Here is a 22,121-nt window from a genome sequence, read left to right on the forward strand (position 1 = left end):
ATGTCAGATATTTCAAAAGACTCAACCTCAAAGCTCTTTTAAATGACCCATGAAATGTAAAGTGTTCATGGATGTGTGAAGCTACCCTTGAATACAAAGCATATCAGTCACTGCACTCTCCCAGCACTGCTGCTGTGTTTGTTTTCAAACCGACGCACCACTTCCCAGTCCCCTCATAATGACCTGCCACTGCCACTGAGTATTTAACATGTGGGAAATTATCTAAAAGCAGAAAAAAAAGTGTTGTTACCATGGAGACTGATGATGTGATATAAATCTCTGAAGACACATGCTAATATATATAGTAGCCTACTCAACATGCAAGCTCAGCAGAAATCTTAAAGAAATTTGCACTGTGGAAGAAAAGAGTAAATAAATAAATAAATGTCAAATAATATATATATATATATATATATATATATATATATATATATATATATATATATATATATATACATACAGTACCAGTCAAAAGTTTGGAAACACTACTATTTTTAATGCTTTTGAAAGAAGTCTCTTATGCTCATCAAGCCTGCAGTTAAAAAAAATAATAATATTATGAAATATTATTACAATTTAAAATAATGGTTCTCTTTTTTAATATACTTTAAAATGTAATTTATTTTTGTGATGCAAAGCTGAATTTTCATCAGCAAGTACTCCAGTCTTTGGTGTCTTATGATCCTTCAGAAATCATTCTAATATGCTGATTTATGATCAATGTTGGAAACAGTTGTGCTGCTTAATATTTTTTTATAACCTGAGATACTTTTTTCAGGATTATTTGATGAATAAAAAGTTAAAAAGAACTGTATTTATTTAGAATAGAAATCTTTTGTAACAATATACACTACCGTTCAAAAGTTTGGGAACAATAACTTTTTTTTTTAAAAGAAATTAGTACTTTAATTCAACAAGAATGTGTTAAATTGATAAAAGGTGATGGTAACGATTTATATTGTTAGAAATGTTTTTATTTTGAATAAATGCTGTTTTTATGAATAAATGCTGTTAACGTTTTACTCATCAATGAATCCTGAAAAAAGTATTCCAAAAAAATATATTAAACAGCACAACTGTTTCCATCATTGATAATAACTGAGTATCAAATTATCATATTAGAATGATTTCTGAAGGATCATAAGACACCAAACACTGGAGTACTTGCTGATGAAAATTCAGCTTTGCATCACAAAAATAAATTACATTTTAAAGTATATTAAAAAAGAGAACCATTATTTTAAATTGTAATAATATTTCATAATATTACTGTATTTATTTATTTATTTTTTTTTTAACTGCAGGCTTGATGAGCATAAGAGACTTCTTGCAAAAGCATTAAAAATAGTAGTGTTTCCAAACTTTTGACTGGTACTGTATATATGAAGAGTTCAGATGCAAAAGCCTCTAAGTGCCATCTGAAATTTTCTTCTAGAATTATCATTTTTTATCAAGCTTGTATATTTAAGTTCAATAATTTCACTTAAATGGCAATGCAAATTACCTATTAATTGTCATTTAAGTGAAATTACTTAACTTAAATATACAAGCTTTATACAAATGATAATTCTAGAAGAAAATTTCAGATGGCACTTAGAGGCATCTGAACTCTTCATATATACAAAAATTATATATTATTGTTATTATTTATGAGAGAATAATACATATATAATAATAATTATTATTATTATGAGATAATAAAATAAAATAAATTATATCTTATTTATAATAATAATAATAATTCCATTAGCTCTGCCCTGTACCATCAAAACAATATGCATGTGGAAAAAATAAGCATGTGATTCGGCTGCTATAAGGAGATGTTAATGAGACTATATTATCATCAATTAATGCAGTTTCTGCAAGGATATTTTGTGTAATTAACAGTGAGAGAAAGTCCTTGACTCTTGACTCTTCAGAAGGACGTCTTTAGCAGAACTGATGGACTCTAAATCAGAATGTCACTTACTGCTAATGACTTGACCTTCTTTTTTTGACCTTCATAGCAATTTAAAATGATTTAAAAAGGTTCTCATGGAAGCCTTCTGATGTAATTTCTGAACGATTAAGTGAAGTTAATGGCAATTTCTATTTCCATTTTTCACCATTAGACTGAGATCAAGGAAGTACTGGGAGGAAAGTGAAGAATTTAAGATAAAAAAGTGTGAAAAATAGAGGGAATGTTCCAAGAATCTTACATTATTACCTACTTTACTACTCCTTTCTAAAAGTGGGATTATTCCATTCTGCTGAGAGACTAATGAGATAATTATGACAACAAAAGTATTACACTTATTTTATTTCATTTAAAGGGGTGGTTGATTATGATTTCACTTTTCTAACTTTAGTTAGTGTGTAATGCTGCTGTTTGAGCATAAACAACATCTGCAAAGTTACAATGCTCAAAGTTCAAAGCAAAGGGAGATATTCGCTTTTAAAGGTAAGGACTACAACAAACGGCTGGTAGGGACTACACAGCATTCCTCCAGGGTTAGTGACATCACCAACCCTAAAATTTACATAAACCCGCCCCCGGAACACGATTTATAGATTATCAAGACAGAATATGCTAATCAATGACCAGAAGATAATTACACATAAGCTACACAAATTCATCAACTAACCATTCAGAAACGTCCTGTTGCATTCTACATGTTGTCACTTCTTCTTGAGTCTCTCCATCATTGACTCCGTTGACATCATCTGACTCCGGTTTGAACATAAAAGGCTAATTTTTTTTGACATTTTCAGTTCATGTCTGTGAGGTAAAAGGACACAAGCTGTTGAAGCTCCGCCCTCTGTGCCGGGAGCAGCAGCTCATTTGCATTTAAAGGAACAGACACAAAACGGTGCGTTTTTGCTCACCCTCAAAAAGTGACAACTTTAACATGCTATATACAAATATCTGTGGGGTATTTTGAACTAAAACTTAACATACACACTCTGGGGATATCAAAGACACATTTTACATCTTGTGAAAATGGCATTATACCACTCCTTTAAATTAAATTTAGTAGTATAAATTGTCAGAACAAATGAGTATTATAAATTTTGTATAGTAGTATAAATGTAACATAAATTGATTATAAAAAACCCTGGTCTTTCACAAAGAAACTCATCATATTTGGGGGTAGTTGGCATCAAAAAGTTTGAAAATGCCATAATTACTATTTTGAAGATTACAATAGTGTTTTTCGGTCATTGTTGTAAAATAATCCCATACAGGGTGATCAAGACTCCAATTCGAAGCTAGCATGGCCATTCCATTTTTTTATGCATGAACACTTCTGAAGGGTTCTATTTCAATTTCTATTTTCAAAGGGTTTTATTTCATGGCTTCAAGTAACAGTTCTTCTTTTTGACAGGGAAGATTAAAATCGGTCTGCGCCAGAGGCTTGATGTTGAATCAGGCGAGTGAGTGTTTCTCACAAAAAGCATTACAAAATGAATCGACGTGTCAAGAGGAGCACAGACAAAGTGCATCGGCAATGAGGGCGGCGGTCAGGGCTCTCAGTCACAAAATGACATAAAAGTACAGCCTCAAAGCCGTGACAGATTTGAATCAGAGCCTCTGTGACCCAGACTCAGCAAATACTGTGACACAGTGAGCTTAAAAAAAAAAAAAAAAAAAAACAAGTGCCAGGGAATGACATTTGGTAGGTGCTGATGTAATGAGCACACAATCTGAACCCAAAAGCAATGGAAAAATATTAAGATTTAATGAGTCATCTTTCACCCTACTTCCTGCGTTAGCCAAAATATGTCTACAGCCCACAATGGCGAGTCTTAAAAATGCTGGATGAAAAATAATGGTAACTGCAACCATCTTGAGGAAGTCATAAAGTCAGATGATTGCTTAGTGTGACTGCCACGAAATATGAGCCTTTTGTAAAAGAACAGATGCTCATGATTGTAGGATAATAATGTGCCAATGCATGCTCATACATTCATGCATCATTTTGAAGTGACAAATGCCTTATAACTGACTCTAAGACCGGGTACCAGACGTGAGTGGCACAACGCGACGAGACAAAAGACAATTGAACCCACTGTAATCACTAATACTGTCTACACGGGATGCAGTGCGACATGACACGACAAATCCCAGACAGTAAACTGGTGTTCCGTTCTATTTTTGACGTAAAAATAAATGGATTTTGAACCTTCGCGTCCGGTGTAGAAAGGCTACTTCGGATACAACTGAAAATGGTGTTTGCATTTCAAAACGCTCTCTGTCCATACCAGCGTTTTCGTCCATGCTGAAACGCCGGAAAATTATTAAATCATCTTACTGTAAATGCAAAAAAACTTAATAAAAGCTCACCTCACTGACATGATACAAAAGATCACCAGACATAATAAAGTTATTACGCTGTTCTTCAGTTCTGGCATGATTATTTTATTTTGCAAAATATCTCACCAATTACTTGTGTGACCTGGTCACACTCTATCGTCATTCCATGCATAACGTAATAACATAATAATCATCTAAAACGTAATTGCTTATGTTTTACCGCAGGACAGCAATTGTGAGTACATTTTTGTCATCTTTGCAGTAATGTACCTGTAATAGGAAGGTTGTAAAAAGTAACAATTATCTTTTGCTTTACATATAATATAGCCTAGCACATATACTGGTACAAACGTAGATATCTATCAGTACAATGTGCCTAAGGGTACGATAACACAACAACGATGCACTAAAAATGGAAACGTTTTTTCCTTTGTGTTTTTCAAAAGATGAAAAACACTGTATTACACATGCCAGGCCAGTAGTTGGCAATGTCACTTTGTAAAGAAACACTTTGTGCCTGTAATACGCATGATGTCACCGTTTTCACAAATTCACGGTTTTGTAGTTTACACTGAGATGATAACGGCATAGTTTTCAAAACCGTGCACTTTTTTTTGCACGTTTTTAAGCCCCCAAAACACAGTTGTCGTGTAAATGAACGACCAAAACGCATAAAAAGTTTTCAGTTTTAAATTGAAAACGGTGTCGTATAAACAGCCCCTAAAACTGCATCATCGCTTTCAAACACAGTTTCAAAAACAGTTTTCTCATTCCACACTACAATGTGAAAACAGCATTTTCAAATCTATCCACATAGGGAGAGTGTCTTCAAAAAGCTATGTTTAGCAAAAAAAGATGTGTTTTTAAATGTATCCAGTTTGGATGTAGCTTAAATTGTGCACACACACCTAGAACCCTTTTCTTGCCCTATTTTGAACGCACCTGTGAGCTTTACGTAGTCTTTCGTAGCTTTCCTCCTTTCAATGTTTGTCCCTGCAGTGCAGATCTCTCTTGCTGATAACTGCCAGTTCTTTGTAGAGCCAACTCTGCACAGAGCTCAACCAGCATGAAAGAGCACAGCCTTCTCTCTCACACACGCAATACGGAGCAGGTCCATGCTATTTTGTAATGGCATCATGAGCGTGTCTGGGACATCAGTGAGTGCATGACTTCAAACAGTTAGAGATGAAATATGTTCGTGCTGCCATCTGGGTAACAGTGGTACAGCTCTGCAGTGCAGCATCCCATGGATTCGGGAACAGCACGGCTTTTAGTGGATTTCTCTACATGTCCTTGAAGGAATATATAGCCTATCATGTTAAATGCAAGTTAAGCTCTGTTGAAAGAATTAGAGGCATGTTGCCTATTATCACAGAAAACAATTGATTCATTTTTCATTGATTCATTGATTTTATGTTCAACTCGAAAATGTTCAGCAGGATTTTTAATGGGTTTCTTTTGCTTGTCTGAAATGATGAATGTTGAAATGATGGTTCCTCTGATTGAAAAAAAAACATTTGTTTAGCTATTTTGACCAAAAATACATATACTACCAATTCAAAATTCGAGAAATTAATACTTTTATTGAGCCAAAAGTGAGAGTAGAGACATTTAGAAATTTACAAAAGATTTCTATGTTAAGAAAATGCTGTTCCCTTTCGAGGGAACATCTGCATCTCGTTCCCTTCTCAGGGAACTGGGTTATATACAGTACATAACCCAAAATTGTATCACGGTTTACACAAAAATATTAAGCAGCACAACTGCTTTTTCAACATTGATAATGATAAGAATTTTGGCAACACTTCACTTAAGCTTTCATGTATAATGCATTATAAAGGTATTCATAATGTAATAGATGATGCATTACATTTTTTCATAAAGTTGTTTCAGGTTGTTTAATGAATAGATCAGTATAATAATGTATTGGGCTGCGTTTCCCAAAACCTTCTTAAAGGGTAACTCTCGCCAAAATGCAGCCTAGGGTCTTTTTGTTAATCTAACCGAGGCAAACTTTCGTTTAAAAGCATAATTAGAATGGAAACGCCAGTTTTAAGTTTGACCGTATTTTCGTTTTTGGTCAAATTGCCTTTTGAATGGGAGTGCTTGGGGCACTTCTATGATAGCATTAAAAATCGCTATTTTTAAAACAAGCAATCAATATTGACCTTGTATTTGAAAAAGAATGCTCATATAAGAAGGAATGCTAAAATTCAGAGTCAGTTCATTCAGATTCGGAGATCGACTATTTTTGACTGTCAAAATGCAGGCGGACACAGTTGTTACAATTTTTTCTTTTTAGGAAACTCTGTGTACACAAACAATGTTCTCAATGCTCGAGTTCATGTGTAGAGCCCCTGGTGATACTTCAAGCATAGTTTCATGTTGTGTCGAGCCTTCTTAGTGTTTTAAAAATGGCGATTTTTGATGCTATCATAGAAGTGCCCCAAGCACTCCCATTCAAAAAGCAATTTGACCGAAAACGAAAATACGGTCAAACTTAAAAGTGCCGTTTCCATTCCAATTATGCTTTTAAACGAACGTTTGCCTCGGGTAGATTAACAAAAAGACCCTAGCTAGGTTGCATTTTTGCGAGAGTTACCCTTTAACTCTACGTTGTTCCAACTCTATCTCACGAACAATTCGTACGAATTCGTACGATTTTTCTAAACCCACGTGATGGGTAGGTTTAGGGGCGGGGTCAGGGGTAGGTCATTCGTATGAATTCATACGAATTGGGAAATTCGTAAAATATGTACGATTTAGCAAAAATCATACTAATTCGTACGGGTGAGGTCGTATGAATTCGTACGAATTAGCCACCTCGTAGAATTCGTACGAATTGCTGTGAGATCAGGCTGGTCATTCTTAAGTTACACCATAAGCTGTACCTTATCGTTAATACGTATTTCCCGAAACGTTCTTAGTTAAGTATACCTTCTGTAAGTCATACGTTCGGAAGGTTGGTCTGGACCACTCTTAGCTTTACCTTATCACTGTTGCAGGTCTATACGAATATAATTCTGAAGTTTTAATACACCCAGACAGTGTTCAATTTGGCTAATTCAAGTGTTTTCATGCAAAGAATAACATTGTCATTACACTGATTGTTGTTAGATTTTTAAGTATATTAATATATATATTATTAATTTTAATTAAAGAGCGCTTTTAAAGGACAGTGAAAGCATAGGCCACTTTCAGTTAAGTCCTTGGCCTATTCGGACGCTCATTGTTTCTAATGATTGCTGCGACGGAAGCGAATCAATCAAAACTAACTTTAGCTGGAAAATAACTTTATTAAAGAACCGCTATAAAGCCAAAACAATCTCTGTTACCTTAAATTATACGTTTATCTCCGTAAAGCTGCTTTGAAACAATCTACATTGTTAAAAGCGCTATATAAATGAAGATGACTTGACTTGACTTGACTCATGGGCTCGTACAGTATTTTAAACATTTACAGGGGTAAGTCGGTGATTTTAGTGCCGTCCGAATCCATAATATCAGTGTTTTTTCTCACCCAACCCGCGTAAAAATCTCTGGACAAATTAGTACCTACTGTTTTTTGACAAACAGGTCGTGTGGTAATTTAATTGCCGTCTGAATCCACATCTCTGAGTTTACAAGAAGAGATTAAAAATCCACTGTTTTAATCCTTTTTGATCACTGGCGAGCACCGTACGTTAGATGTACACTTTTATTACTGAACTGCTGGAAATTATTTACAAGAACAATATTTCATCGCAGCTCCACCTCAGCGAACAAAAATGGGAAAGAGAAAAAAAGCACGTAAAAATTTGAAATGGTTATTATGGCAGCAATATATGATACAATTTTAAAATATGTAGGCTAGGCTATTATAGTTTGGATTATGTTTAATAATATCCCATGAGTCCTAATAAATGCAATTTCAACTATTTCTGAAGTGATTCTTTTATAAAGAACACCGCTTTCTCACATAATGCAGTGAAACAGCCCCTGCATGAGAGAATAATTGATTCTCTAGCCATCAATATCAACCATAAATAATGCAATTAAAATACTTGTAATAATGCATCATATATAAAAGCTTTAAGTAATGTGTTACCAGATTTTTTTTTTTTTTTTCTTGAGCACCAAATAAATGATTTCTGTAAGGATCATGTGACACTGAAGACTGGAGTTAAGATGCTGTACATTGCTAACACAGGAATTTAGGCCCTATTATATTTATAATATATTTCATGTTAATCAACAGTATGCCACAGATGCTTAACCTGCATTTTACCTAAAATATATCTTTAATTTTCAAATAATTTTTGGATCATTAATCTCTTTATTATACAACAAAATGTACGTGCTAAATTAGTAGCTTGGTGAAAGTCTCTGCATTCCAGTCGTCCAGAACTGCTAAGAATGGCAGATGTTGTGCTGTAGCATGATAAAGGCCCTCATAAATTACTAATCATTTATGCTGACACCACCCATATGTTTTCAAACTCGTTGCTTATGGTCCGCAGTGGTGCTGTTCCAGATTTATAAAGTAAGAAGACAGATTATAGTCTTCTTATAGACAGACAATCTCTTCCTATGCAATTAAAGAAAAATAATATTATTCAGCATCATGTTACAAGACACAGCAACTCACTTAAACATATAGGCCTGGTTTCACAGACAGGGCTTAGATTAAGCCAGGATTAGAACCTTAGTTAAATTAGGATATTTAAGTAGCTTTTATAAACATGCCTTAAAAAACAAGGGCACTAACATATTTTAAGATATGCCAGTGCAAGTTGCTTTCAGTTAAAACAGCTCAAATATACATTTTAGTCTGGGACTAGTTTAACCCTTGTCTGTGAAACTGGGGGGTTGTGTCTAAACATTCTCATCATGGTCAGATCATATCCATCTATATGCAGAAATGTAATTTCTGGTGGGTTTATATTTTTCAGCATCTGATGGGCAGCATTAGTCTGGGGATGATGATGATACTGCTGGAAAATACAGTAGACAGAAGTACTGACGGGACGTTTGTGTTTGTGTCAGTAGAAGTCTATGAAAACAAGTGGCTGTGAACTGTGTGTGTGTGTGTTTTGGTGCTGCAGGTCAGTGAACCCTGGAGTGTCGAGCTAGAAGAACAGATGCCCGGGATGTCACACTCTGTTGTGACCCTGCTCACGGCTCATAGACATGACAGAGAAAAGCATATCCCTGCCAGTCGCCCACTGTGTGTGTGTGTATGGCTGTGCACTGCAGTATTGAGCATCAGAGACGTTTAAGTGGATTGTTGAGTCATTGGCTCTTTTCTGTTGATCAAATACAAACATTGTTCAGTGACTAAACTGAACAGAGTCCAACCTCCTCCACAACAGCCTATAAATCCTGAAGAAAGACTGCAGTTTTACAGACTGGAGTCACGCCAGCGCTCTTGTTCTAGATCAATACGTAATAGATAGAGCGTAAGTCCCCTGCTGAATCTAATTGATGAGCTAGCGCTGCAGGTGTCTCCCCAAACACAGCTTTCCACACTAATGTCCTGACAGTGCCCAGAATCTGACAGTTAACTTGCAGCTTTCGACTTAAGTGTACAATACTAATCCAGCTCAGTCCGTAAACACTGAGACAAGTGTGCCGAAACTCATCAATGAAACGCTACAGAGCATTTTTGATCAGAGGAAGAAGACGATGTGAGGCACAGCGGATCTAAATATAGCAGTCACTTTATTAAACAAAACAAAAACACGCTAACCTCAAAGTACAGAGTAGACAGCACCAGACAATGAACAACTGAAAATCAGGTGAATATATACACAAGCTAATGAACTAAAATGAAACAGGTGTGAGTAACCAATTAAAAACCTTGGTAACCAATGATGAGCGAGAAAACAGGAACTATGGAAACATGAAACAAAAAAACTAAAAGTTCACAAAAATGGAAATTAATGGACAAATGTGCACGCACCCTGTAGATTGTGATGTGCAACGAAACAATACCAAATCAGAAAGCGAGCTGTCCAAACTTCAGGGACTGTACACGTCAAATATATATTAATATAAAATTCAAGACTTCCTGAATATCTTTGTTCTGTAATCCATACAAGAAGTGACGCTTGGATGAGATTTCTCCCTCTCACTAGTGCGCTGAACAAGAAACAGAAGCACCCGTTTCCACTCACGCAAAACGCCTCTTAGTCTGGATGACGTGTATCCAAACCCAAACATATCACGAGCAACATGCACAATTTATTCTTAGACTGAAGCTCTGAATCAAACTGATTGATGTCAGAAAGAAAGAAAAAACTCGCATCAACACAGATGTTTTGTGCCATGGCTGACTGGTGTGAAATATATTTGATAAAACGCTTAAATTAAAGAGTTGGTTATGTACCAAAAAAAAAACGGCCTGGCTTCCAAACAGGGACGCAGAGTTCTCACAAAAAGCCAAGATGCGACCAGAAAGAGTTTGGCAGTGAAGGCGCGTGAGTCACATCAGTGTAATGACTCACTGCAGGTTTATTACAGCCTCTTACTTCTGCCACCCTGCATTAGACTTACCGCCTGACGGAGGAATGGTTCGGGTTTACAGATTCATCTGGCTCAACGTGTGAGCTGAAATGAATCTCAGCACTTATAAGTAGGCTGATAACTAAACGCTGTATAACTCTATTCAGCATTGGGTGCGTGGAAATGTGATTGTTTAACAAGCAGCCTAAAACTGATAGCTACTATTTTCATTTTATTTCATTATGGGGGAAATCAACCTGGAAATGGTTTACTTGAAATTGTCTTTGCACAGTATGTGAGAAAGTGTGTTGACATCTTAAAAATGACTCATTTCAGTCTCATATTCAATTTTCTGTACCTCATCTCAAAGAAATCCCACAAGGCCCACCAGATCTTTGAACTGCCAACATCAACCTTTTAGTAATCATCGAAGCTGCCAGAATTTGTCTGCAGGCGGGCCTAAACCACTGCAACAGTATGAGTAGACCCTTGGGTCTGAGCCAGAGCTGAAACTAAAGACCATTGAGTGTTTAACATCCCACTTCATTCACTATATTAGACGTAAACAAAACCACTAAACCACTCGGCTTCAGGGGAAAGAGCATGTACAGGGTTCATACATCATGGAAATGGGAAAGTATGGGACATGTACTCAGCCTGATGTTATTGTGATCAATAAAAACAATATTATTATATGCACAGAAATGCTACAGTAAAATGTATTATACAATTGCAAGTGATAAATAAAAAGTATGATTTAAAATACTATTATTATTCATGTCAACAATATAGTTACCAAATTGCCTCACGATATCATTTCTGGCAGCTGGCATATTAATGACTGAGTGCATATATATAACAAGTAAAACATAATCTGCAGTTTTCCAGTAATTTAACTGTCTCCGCTAGTGACAGGAAGCCAAAAGCTTTAAGTGTTTCTTTTAAGTTTCTGTCTGCAATAACAAGCAGATGCACTTTTTGCATCATCTTCTGGACTGAATCGTTCGATGAAAATAACAGATCATTAGCATATCTTCCTCTCTTAAATCCATGTCAAAATTTCTAAAGGAATTTCTATCAGAATTTGGAAGACATCATAATCACAATTTCACAAAATTTGACATGGTTCTTGTATATGATCAGATAAGGACTGATACCAAATTATGACACACACACACACACACACACACACACAAAACACATAGGCATGTCTTTAGGATTTGAATGAATGCAAATGTCTTGTATTTGATGTATTTTTAACCTCAACATTAATCTGTTTATATTCTAACCATAAATAGCGCAGAAAACAGCCAAACATCTGCACTGTGATGCGTAAAGCCAAAGGAGACATTAGGTGTTACTCCGTAAAATTAGCTTATTTTGCGGATGCGCTACAGTTCGATTTAAATTACAAAGACTATAGAATCAAAGCACACTCAACTGCGCCTTAAGACATGAAAGAAAGCACACCGCCGAACAGAATGAGGTTAAATCTCGAATCGTGTTGCGGACGGAGCCCGTTGCGCACGTACCTCTCACTTTGGTCAGGGTGAGCACCGGACTGTTACAGGCGGACAGCGGCGCGACCCGGGCCGAATGTTTCTTCATATTGACGAGCTCGGACAGACGGAGCTCAAGCCGCATCGACTACATCCCTAAAGCTGATTGTTTCCGAACTGCTCTCGATGTATCGTGCGCCTCCTCTAACGTTACCCCTGATCTCTGCTCTCCCCTCCCACTAAACACTCTGCGGTATAGCCTACATGCTCCACGCGGGACAGTCACAGTGCTGCAGTTCATTTCTTCTGCCCTATACAGATTTGCACCGGAGTTTTAAAAGCTTAGGTATATAAACCTCTGCAATGATGTTGATTCTGACAGCTGCGTCGCTGTACTAGCATGTTAACCTTCTTTATCTTCACTAATGTAAATGTAAGACCAAAGTCATATGTTTAACCACGAGAAAGAGGACAAAAAAAGACATATAAAAAAATTGAGACATAGCCTACACAACAAACACACGAACCCTTTGGAATATAAAACCTATATTTTGGAATATTTTCTTTTCTTTTAAAAATAAAATTTCTAATTGAAACAATGAATAATGATTATACCTAATGATTATAATAAATTATTTTTTAACATTATTTTTATTATTGAATTATTTTAATATATATATTTGTAATATTTTTTAAATTATAATAATAATATAATAATAATTACAAAAAGAAAACAACATTGCCATAAACACAAATACAATTTGTTAACCGAACAGAAAATAAAATAATATTAATAATAGTTTTCAATTTAACTTAAAATAATAATAAGAATAAGAATACATTTCTTTAAAATACTGCTTTTATTTCCAAATGTATCAAGTTTTTTAAAAGTGTTTTTTTAATTTGACATAATTCATATATTATATATATTTCATATATTATTTATTTATATTATTTAATGAATTAATTGAGGTCACAAGAAATGCATTTAGGATAAAGTGGGAATAATTGTCACACTATCACTGAGCATTTTTGCCATTACAATGGTGTAAAGTATTTGAGTAAATGTAATTAGTTACTGTACTTAAGTATCTTTTTTGGCTACTTTGTATCAGAGTATCAGTCACTTTTACTCTCTAGTCTACTTGACTACATACTATTTACTCCAACAGATTTGTGATGAGTAATGCCATTAATTGTTACATTTTGGCATGGCACCTACTATAACTTATTTTGCAGCAGTTTATTTCTGCTACAAAGTAAGTGATAGCGCCATCTACAGGGCATTGAATGTACTACATCTTAAGCGTTTAGCTTTTACTCACCAAAACTTGTCAACAAGGCTACTTTAAGCGAATGTGAGTGCATTAGCAGGTGTAGTTGCTGAAGCGCAGGTTTTTCATATCTGAGATGAGGAAATGGCAGCAGCTGCTGATGAAGCCCAATTTATGTTACCCCAATGTGCCCAGGCACATATGCACGTCCATTCCCAGATGCTATGCCACTGGGTGACTTGTAATTTGTAATGGAATAATTTAATCACTGTAAGGTATCTCTACTTTTACTTTACTATACTTTTTAAAGTATGGTTTTCAGGTACTGTTTACACCTCTGCGCCATTATTGCTAAGGGAGAAAATATACAGTTAATTTACTGACCTTTTGTAAAAAAAACAAAAACAAAAAAAACATCTGCCCAGATATAATTGTGACAACCTGCTAGGACTGTGGAATTTATTTGTAATCAATTTTCCACTTTCAATTATGGCTTCCAACATTTATGAAAATAAGATAATCGAGGTTAAACAATTATTTGTGTTCTTCGGCACAGCGGCGCGTTTTCGTTCCTCCCTAAAAACCTGAACTTTTCGAACAACCAAATCAGCCAAATAAGTGAGTGTTGTAAAATGCAATGTACTGTTGCTAAACCTGAGGACGTGCTTGATATTAAACCGTTTTAATAAAAGCACATTAAGAAGCAAATAGACACTGTTCTCCAGACGGCTTTCTATGTGCGCTCCGAGACTGAGCTGAACGCATAAATTCGAAGTATATGTAAAAGTATATTCGGATACACACCTAAACGGTCAAATAGCCTACACACAAAGAGTCAAAGTGCCAAGTATTCTCATAAACACAGTCGGTTTTATCTGAAAGTCCCCCTGCTTAATCATATTATCACTTAAAACTCATCTTTGATCACCAAAATGACATATTTAAGTGTTTTTTCCTTGCTAAAAAAATGATTGATGCCTTAAAATAACTTGAATGTAACTGTACTGAGACTTTGATCATATTACCCATAATCATGTAAAATAATTGTGATTTCAATATTGACCAAAATAATCGTGATTATGATTTTTGCCAAAATCGAGCAGCCCTACAATCCGCCCCCCCAAAAAAAGATATAGGTGTATATATATATATATATATATATATATATATATACACACACATAGTTGATCCTGGTAGAATGACAGGCATATACGCCTCATTCCGAGCTGTGTTTTAAACACTGCAGAGGGACAACAACAGGAGACAGGAAATTCCCATTCAAACTTACAGCAGTGGGGAGAGAAAGAGATCAGGAGAGAGTGTTGAGAGTGTGTGAGTGTTCCCTTCCTTCTGTGAGAAATGATTCACCTTCCAGAACCCTAAAAGAAACCCTAAAAGAAGATTTAATCCTGACTTTAACTGGAACAAGAGAGACTCCTCCAAGACTCTAACCTTCCCATTTACCTTCCTCCTCTCTCTCCTGTTTTATGTACTGGATTCTTGAACATTTTCCACTCCTGCTTTCATCACAGCTAGGCTGTGTTTAAAGTTGAATGACTACACATGATTTAAAACGAACATGGAATATCATGACAGACACCAGAACAGGATCTCTGGAGTGGAATATATACCTGTGATCCATCATGAGTCACAAAGGTCACATGTCACTTAGGCCTCCACATGAAAAATACTGCAGATAGCGTCATGGAAGGATGATTTTATTAGACAGTCCCATTTTGACATTCTGCAATACATTTCATGAATGATGGTCTTGCCATTGTGTCAGAGTTCAGTGCATTAGAGTCATGGCTTTAAAGGTGAAGCTTGTAATTTCTGCACCATTGTACACAAACAGAATAATTAATAAATAAATAAAAGAACTTAAAAAATAATGACGATTTAAAATAACTTTCAGCCCCAGTCAGATCAGTCAAATAAAACAGATTTATTTACAGTTTTATGCCACTCCAGTGCTTTGACACTTAATCTTTAAGATGGTCAAGCTGGTTTTGGAACACAGAAGCTTTTGCTGGTCCATTTGAGTTTATAAGCTCTACACTCTTAAAAATAAAGGTTCTTTAACATCCATGGAACCCTTCCAATGCACAAAAGGTTCTTTATTAGATAAAGAATACATTTTTTAAATATTCTTCAAACCAAGAAATAAAAATTGCCTTAAAGGTTCTTTGTGCAAAAATGGTTCTTCTATGGTATCCCTGTGAAAATCCCCTTTTGAAACCTTTATTAATCAGTTGATCAAAATGGTTGAAGCTAGGTCCACCAGTTGGAAGTCCAGCTGATCAACCGCCTGGACCAGTTTGTACCAGTTAATGACCATAAACGATCAGCTTAAAAAGAATCTAAATCATGTAAAGTTACTGCCTTCTAGCTATGTTTTAATTATTAGCATCTTTATATGAAACTTGATGAGTGTGAGTTGAAATGAGGGTTTATGGACACAGTGACAGCATCAGTATTTTAACCTTCCTTCCTTCCTTCCTTCCTTCCTTCCTTCCTTCCTTCCTTCCTTCCTTCCTTCCTTCCTTGTTCTTGTGTAGATTCATCACTGCTTTTATCTAAATATGCACACTTGCTTGCAGTATTTCGTCTCCATGATGCTTGACTATTAATAAAACATTATATATATATATATATATATATATATATATATATATATATATATATATATATATATATATATATTTATGATTGTATATATTTTGTATTAATTATATATATTTGTATTAATTATATATATATATATATATAATTAATACAAAATATATACATGTGAAATTATAAATATAATAACTAAAAATGATGTACAACTATTTATAAAAAAAACATTAGTAAATCAGTAATAAGTCGATTAAAGGAAAATTTATATTTCTGCCATATGTACCATTTTCCAGATATTATTGCAAATTTACGTTCTAAGGAAATTTAGCATTTGATGAAAAAAAATCACACACACACACACACACACACACACACACACACACACACACACACACACACACACACACACACACACACACACACACACACACACACACACACACACACACACACACACACACACACACACACACACACACACACACACACACACACACACACACTTGTATACGTATATTGGCTGTAAAAAAAAAATCTAGATTGTTTTTCCTTTTGATCTTTCATTAAAAAAAAATTGCTCAAATCCAACCTTTCATTAAAGTAAAACAATTGAAAGTGGGGGGAAATCACATTACGAAATAAATGTTTTTCTCCAAAACACGTTGGCCACAATTATTGGCACCCCTAGAATTTTTTACAAGTAAAATATCTCTGAAGTATACTCCCATTAACATTTACTTTGTGGCTGTAAGAAAATACCTAAAGAATTGAAAATCCCCATTTTGACCATCAGGGCAATAATTAAGAAGTTCCAATCAATTAAAGATGTTACGAATCTGCCGGGAAGAGGACGTGTGTCTATATTGTCTTAATGCATGGTGAGGAGGAAAGTTTGAGTGGCCATAGATGGATAATTGCAGAGATTACTTGGGGGTCAGAAAGCCAAAAAAATATATCAAACAACCATGTTGTTTGGGAGGGTATTAAGAAAAATCCTCCTCGCTCCTCCAAAAATAAACTCCAGCATATTCAGTTGTCAGACATGACTGGAACTTCAAAAGGGACCGGATTCTGTGGTCAAAAAAAAAAAAAAGCAGCAAACCCACCAGATGTGTAGACAGATGCAAAACAGGGATAAAAAGTACCCCATGCCTACGGTTAAATATACTGCTGGATCTTATATGTTGTGGGCCTATATTTTTGCTGGAGGTCCTGGACATCTTGTTCAGATACATGGTATTATGGATTCTTGCAAATACCAACAGATAAATCTAAACCTGACAGCCTGTGCTAGAAATCTTATAATGGGCCGTGGTTGGATCTTCCATCAAAATCAACACAAAAATGGGTAACTAAGCACAAAATGAAGCTTCTGCCATGACTGTCCCAGTCCCCTAAACTGAACCCTATAGAAAATGAGTGGGGTGAACTGAAGAGAAGAAGCACCAACATGAACTTGTTAATCTGAAGGACCTGGAGAGATTCTGTATGGAGGAATGGTCTCTGATCTCTTGTCAGTTGTTCTCCAAAATCATTATAGAAGAAAACTCAGTTGTTATCTGTGATCTGTTATCTTGGCAAAAGGAGGTTGCAAAAAGTATTTAATAACAGGGAGCCAATAATTATGGCCAGCGTTTTTTGGAGAAAAACATTTATTTCATAATGTGATTTCCCCCCCACTTTCAATTATTTTACTTCATTGAAAGGTTTGATTTTTGCGATTTTTTTTTAATGAAAGATCAAAAGGATAAACAATGCAAATTTTTTTTTACAGCCATTTTTGATCATATTTACCAGGGGTGCCATTAATTCTGACCACAACTGTATATATATATATATATATATATATTTAAAATTGAGTGAAAATTATGGCGGTGAAACTAGAGGCCTGACCAGGCCAGCAAAAAAAAACTTTCTTTGTTGACATATTGCATTTTAAAACAGGAAACTAGTAACGAAGAAACCACATTGATGCTATGGAAATGTTAATACTATGTAAACAGTTAGGAGAAAACTTTGATGTGTAACAGTATATCACATTCGTGCATTCATTCTTAAAGGGACAGTGGCCTCTGTTTCATTAATGTTAATAAGAAACTCACTGAATTTGACTGAATAACTTTTGTATCTTTAATATGAATACATTTTATATTTAATTCATATTGTTAAGACAATAACAGTGTTTTATTTTTTCATTTGATTTTTCAGTTTCTGTAGTATTTCTTTGTGGCGAGGTGGGCGTGGTTCAGCAAGGTCTGCACTGAGTGAGAGACCGAAGGTAGAGAAGGGAGGGGTTCGCCAACCCCGGGGCACGCCATATCTGGTCCTCCGCCAATTGGATGGCCGAGTCCAGCGACGGCACGGTGGCACTGGACCCACTGCGCCGTCTCCTTTGGCAGTGGGGCAATGAAGCTCCAGTACCACCTGGTCGGCGATCTGGGCTACGTCGCTTCCCTCGACCACCAGCCATCTGTGGCATGCGTCCCGGAGCTGCTGAGCCATCACAAAGGGCAGGCCACTCTCACCCAGCTCCAGCGACCTGAACCGCTGGCGATGTTGTTCAGGGGTGAGGTCGACCCGCTGGAGGATGGCTCTCTTCAGGTCTTGGTAGATCAGGAGATTCTGGACCGGTCACTGTTGGGCCACTCTCTGTGCCTCCCCCGTCAGCAGGGGAATGAGACGCACCGGCCAGTGATCTTGAGCCCACCCACAGGCCTCGATCAAGTCCAGGAATGCCTCCGGGTCATCATGGGGCCCCATTTTCGTGAGAGGCAGGTGCGTGGATGGGCCCGGTGCAGCGGCTGCTGTTAGACTCTCGGTCCGAACCTCCCGGTCCACCCAGCTCTGGAACAGCTCGCGGTCCTCTTGCTGCACCTGGACAAGGGTTCGGAAGTGGCACTCCTGGTCCTCCCGCATGTCCAGCAATGCCTTGTGGTGTTCTTGGTGGAGTCCCGCGAGCGATTGTTTGATGTCCGCAAATGGTGAGGATGACGGAGTCTGCATGATGGCAGCGGCATTCTTCTTCATTCCCAGGTTTCGGCACCAGTGTAGCAATGTTCGTGGGACAGAAGGAAGAAGGGTCGGCGTACTGAGGATAGTGGGTTCTTTATTATTTCTCAAATCCAAAAACCATGTGCACAGATAAACTCTTCTCCAATAACAGAATATAATATTCTTTTTCAGCTTTCAAGGCTTTCCTCAGCGATCCCAACACCCACAAGTCGTCCGTCAGTCTCTCTCTCACACAGCCACCATTCCTCAGTGGCTTTATGTGATCTCTCCGCGCCAATTACTGCATCGAGACACAGGTGTTTGTCATTATGCACTTGACCTACTTACTCACCGCTCGTCTCCCAGCTCACTCTCTCAGTGCAGACCTCTCTAAACCACGCCCACCTCGCCACATTTTTACTACATGATAAATAAACCTAGGCTACTATACCTGAAAAACTTAAAGATTTTTTATATATTATAAATTATTATTTATTTATGTTATTATTAATATTTATGTATGTATATTTTTTCTATTGTATTTGTCCTATTGTTTATAATGTGAATGTCATAAGCTTAATAATAATATTGGGTTTTACTAAAATGGAAAGAAAAACAAAATAAATTTCAAGGTTCACTTTTTTTTTTTTTTGTCTACTGCAGTCAAATAGGAAAAGTAACATAAAACAATAAACTAGAATCAAATCTATGCATATATCAAATCGAAATTGGATTCAAAATCGAGAATCGATTTTTAATCATATCGTGACCTCAATAATCGATTTTAATCTAATCATGAGGTACCAAAAGATTCCCACCCCTAGTTAATACCCACTTCACCATGCTGAACAAGTGCCTACTTCACCAAGCTGTGAAGATATGCACAATCATAGAGAGCTATAGCACTAACAACTCAAAGGACAAAAAACAGGAAACATAAATGTGTCAAAGTCCATTCAGGCGGATCACCGTGATATGAAACGATGCCCTTAATTCCTAGAAGAGCTCGCGGCCTAGCTAGTGAAATCCCGAAGCTCAATGCTCTTATCTGCTCCTGGGAGCAGAGCTTACTAGGGAAATCACATAACTGCCGAACATCGGGTGAAATACGAAAATCGCTCATCGCAACTCTACACATCCCCAATCCGTTACTATCTCTTTAGCCCTTGGAAAGCAGTGGGACGCCAAAGGCGGTATGCCCAGGCTCTTCTCCTGTGACAGCCCCCTAAAAAGTGATATCGAGGGAGCATATTGCTACCACTTCCGCACTCTCAGTGCCGGAAAGGCCAGCAGTTCAAGCACGGAGCTTGTCTACCTCCGGTCAGAGAGCTTGGTGGGAGGACAGAGGGTGGGAGACTATGACCACTTTCTTATACTCTGTCGTCCCATCATTCTTCACGAACCGTAGAATTGTGTTACATAGTTCTGGCAACTATGTCCATACTATCCCCTCCAAGTCCAAACTAGAGGAGCGACAGATAAGGAGTGGGTTGCAAATCGTGGTACTAGCCCAGACTTCCTAACCTGTACCGGCCCATTCTTGATTCACTACAGGGGAGGTACATTGATACTACCTCTGTACCCATTAGCCATACAGATTTGAGTATACAGGAAGCACGTAATTGCTTCCTCCGTACTTCAAGTACTGAAAAGGTGACAAGCGAGGAGGTGGGATGCATAATCACCTCACTGAGGGAGCATACCACCCAGCGCTAAGGTATCAGCGTAATGAAGGGACCGGTGAAAGAGTGGGATGAGAATGCAGTAATGTCCAGACTTCTTCACCCGCACAGTACAAAGACTCCCGTGTCGGTTTTCGCCCATATATTGCTTAATGCCCCCAGTTGTGCTGGAGGGAGGGCAGCCGACACAAAAACAGGAAGGGGTCACATCATCTCAATGCGACCACATCTTTCACAGCCCTAAGCAGACCTTATCAGAAGAGCTTGCTGAAAAAGAGCAACACTCTGGACCATATAAGAAAGCAGAACGCACAGCGACTCACTCTCACTTAATATTGGTCCATATTCAGGACCTTAGCCCTAGAGGAGCAAGCTAAACAACAGCATTACTCTGGACCAAGAACGGCTTGCAGTCGTCTTCTCAATCTCACTGCAATCCCACTCTCTTGACATTGGTCCAAACTCTATGCCTAAGCCCCTGCAGGATGGAAGTGTTAAGCAAGGGTCTCCTAGCGAAAAACAGGAGAAATAAAGGCTCAGAGAATTGTATGTGGGCAGAGGAGGAGGTGGTTTATTTATAAAATCCATCTTAACTCTCTTTGAGTCTAAAACCTCAAAACTAGATGCCTTACACACAATATGCTCTGATTCAGGTGGAATCAGCCACCGAACGGGCTTCGCCACCATGATAGCAATAGAGCTATCTGGGAAAGCATGAAAAAGGGGAAGTCCCTTGTCAAACTCTTCCACCAGTTTATCCGCAGTCCCGCCGAGTTTGTGTACATCAACGTCATAAGAGGGTGATACACACACTCTAAACTGGTCCCAAGCTCACATTGACAGGCGATATCTTCACAAGCACACACTTTAGACAAGCAGCTCCTAAAGACAAAAAAGGCTGATGGCATCTAATGCAGGGTTCCCTTACGGGCGCTCCATGTGACGTCATAGAACTGCAGTCTGCCAATCAATTTCCATGTTTCCACATAGGCTTCAGACACCGGTAACCTTGAAAAGGAACCACAACACTGCTATTTGATTTTTAAGAAGTCTTTAAAAAACAATGTAAATGAATACATATGTAAATGTGGGTTTTGGAAAACATTCTTATTTTAACAGTCATTTGCCAACTGTGTGGGCATTGTGTGTGCACTGCATTGTGAAGTGGATCTGCTTGCCGGGAAGCACACCAGAAACTACCATTATTTGAGTGGGTGGAGGGAAGCCTCGCTTGGTCACGACAGCTTATCTATTATTTACTACTCAGAAAATAAAAGAA

General features: G+C 37.2%; 1 protein-coding gene across 2 annotated transcripts in view; it reads right to left on the reverse strand.

The window, feature by feature from the left end:
• Window positions 1–22,121, reverse strand: part of slc35f3b (solute carrier family 35 member F3b) — a 77,418-nt gene that overhangs the window by 22,723 nt on the left and 32,574 nt on the right. Inside the window, exon 1 of one of the 2 annotated variants that reach the window (XM_084390846.1) lies at window positions 12,310–12,508. The exons of the other annotated variant lie outside the window; for it this stretch is intronic. Within the exon in view, the coding sequence (XP_084246972.1) occupies window positions 12,310–12,421 (112 nt within the window). The 5' untranslated portion in view covers window positions 12,422–12,508. Of the gene's footprint in view, window positions 1–12,309; window positions 12,509–22,121 lie in introns of those variants that run through there. 2 annotated transcript variants of the gene reach the window in all.

The sequence above is a fragment of the Rutilus rutilus genome (assembly GCF_951802725.1).
Source record: "Rutilus rutilus genome assembly, chromosome: 20".
Lineage (NCBI taxonomy): Eukaryota > Metazoa > Chordata > Actinopteri > Cypriniformes > Leuciscidae > Rutilus > Rutilus rutilus.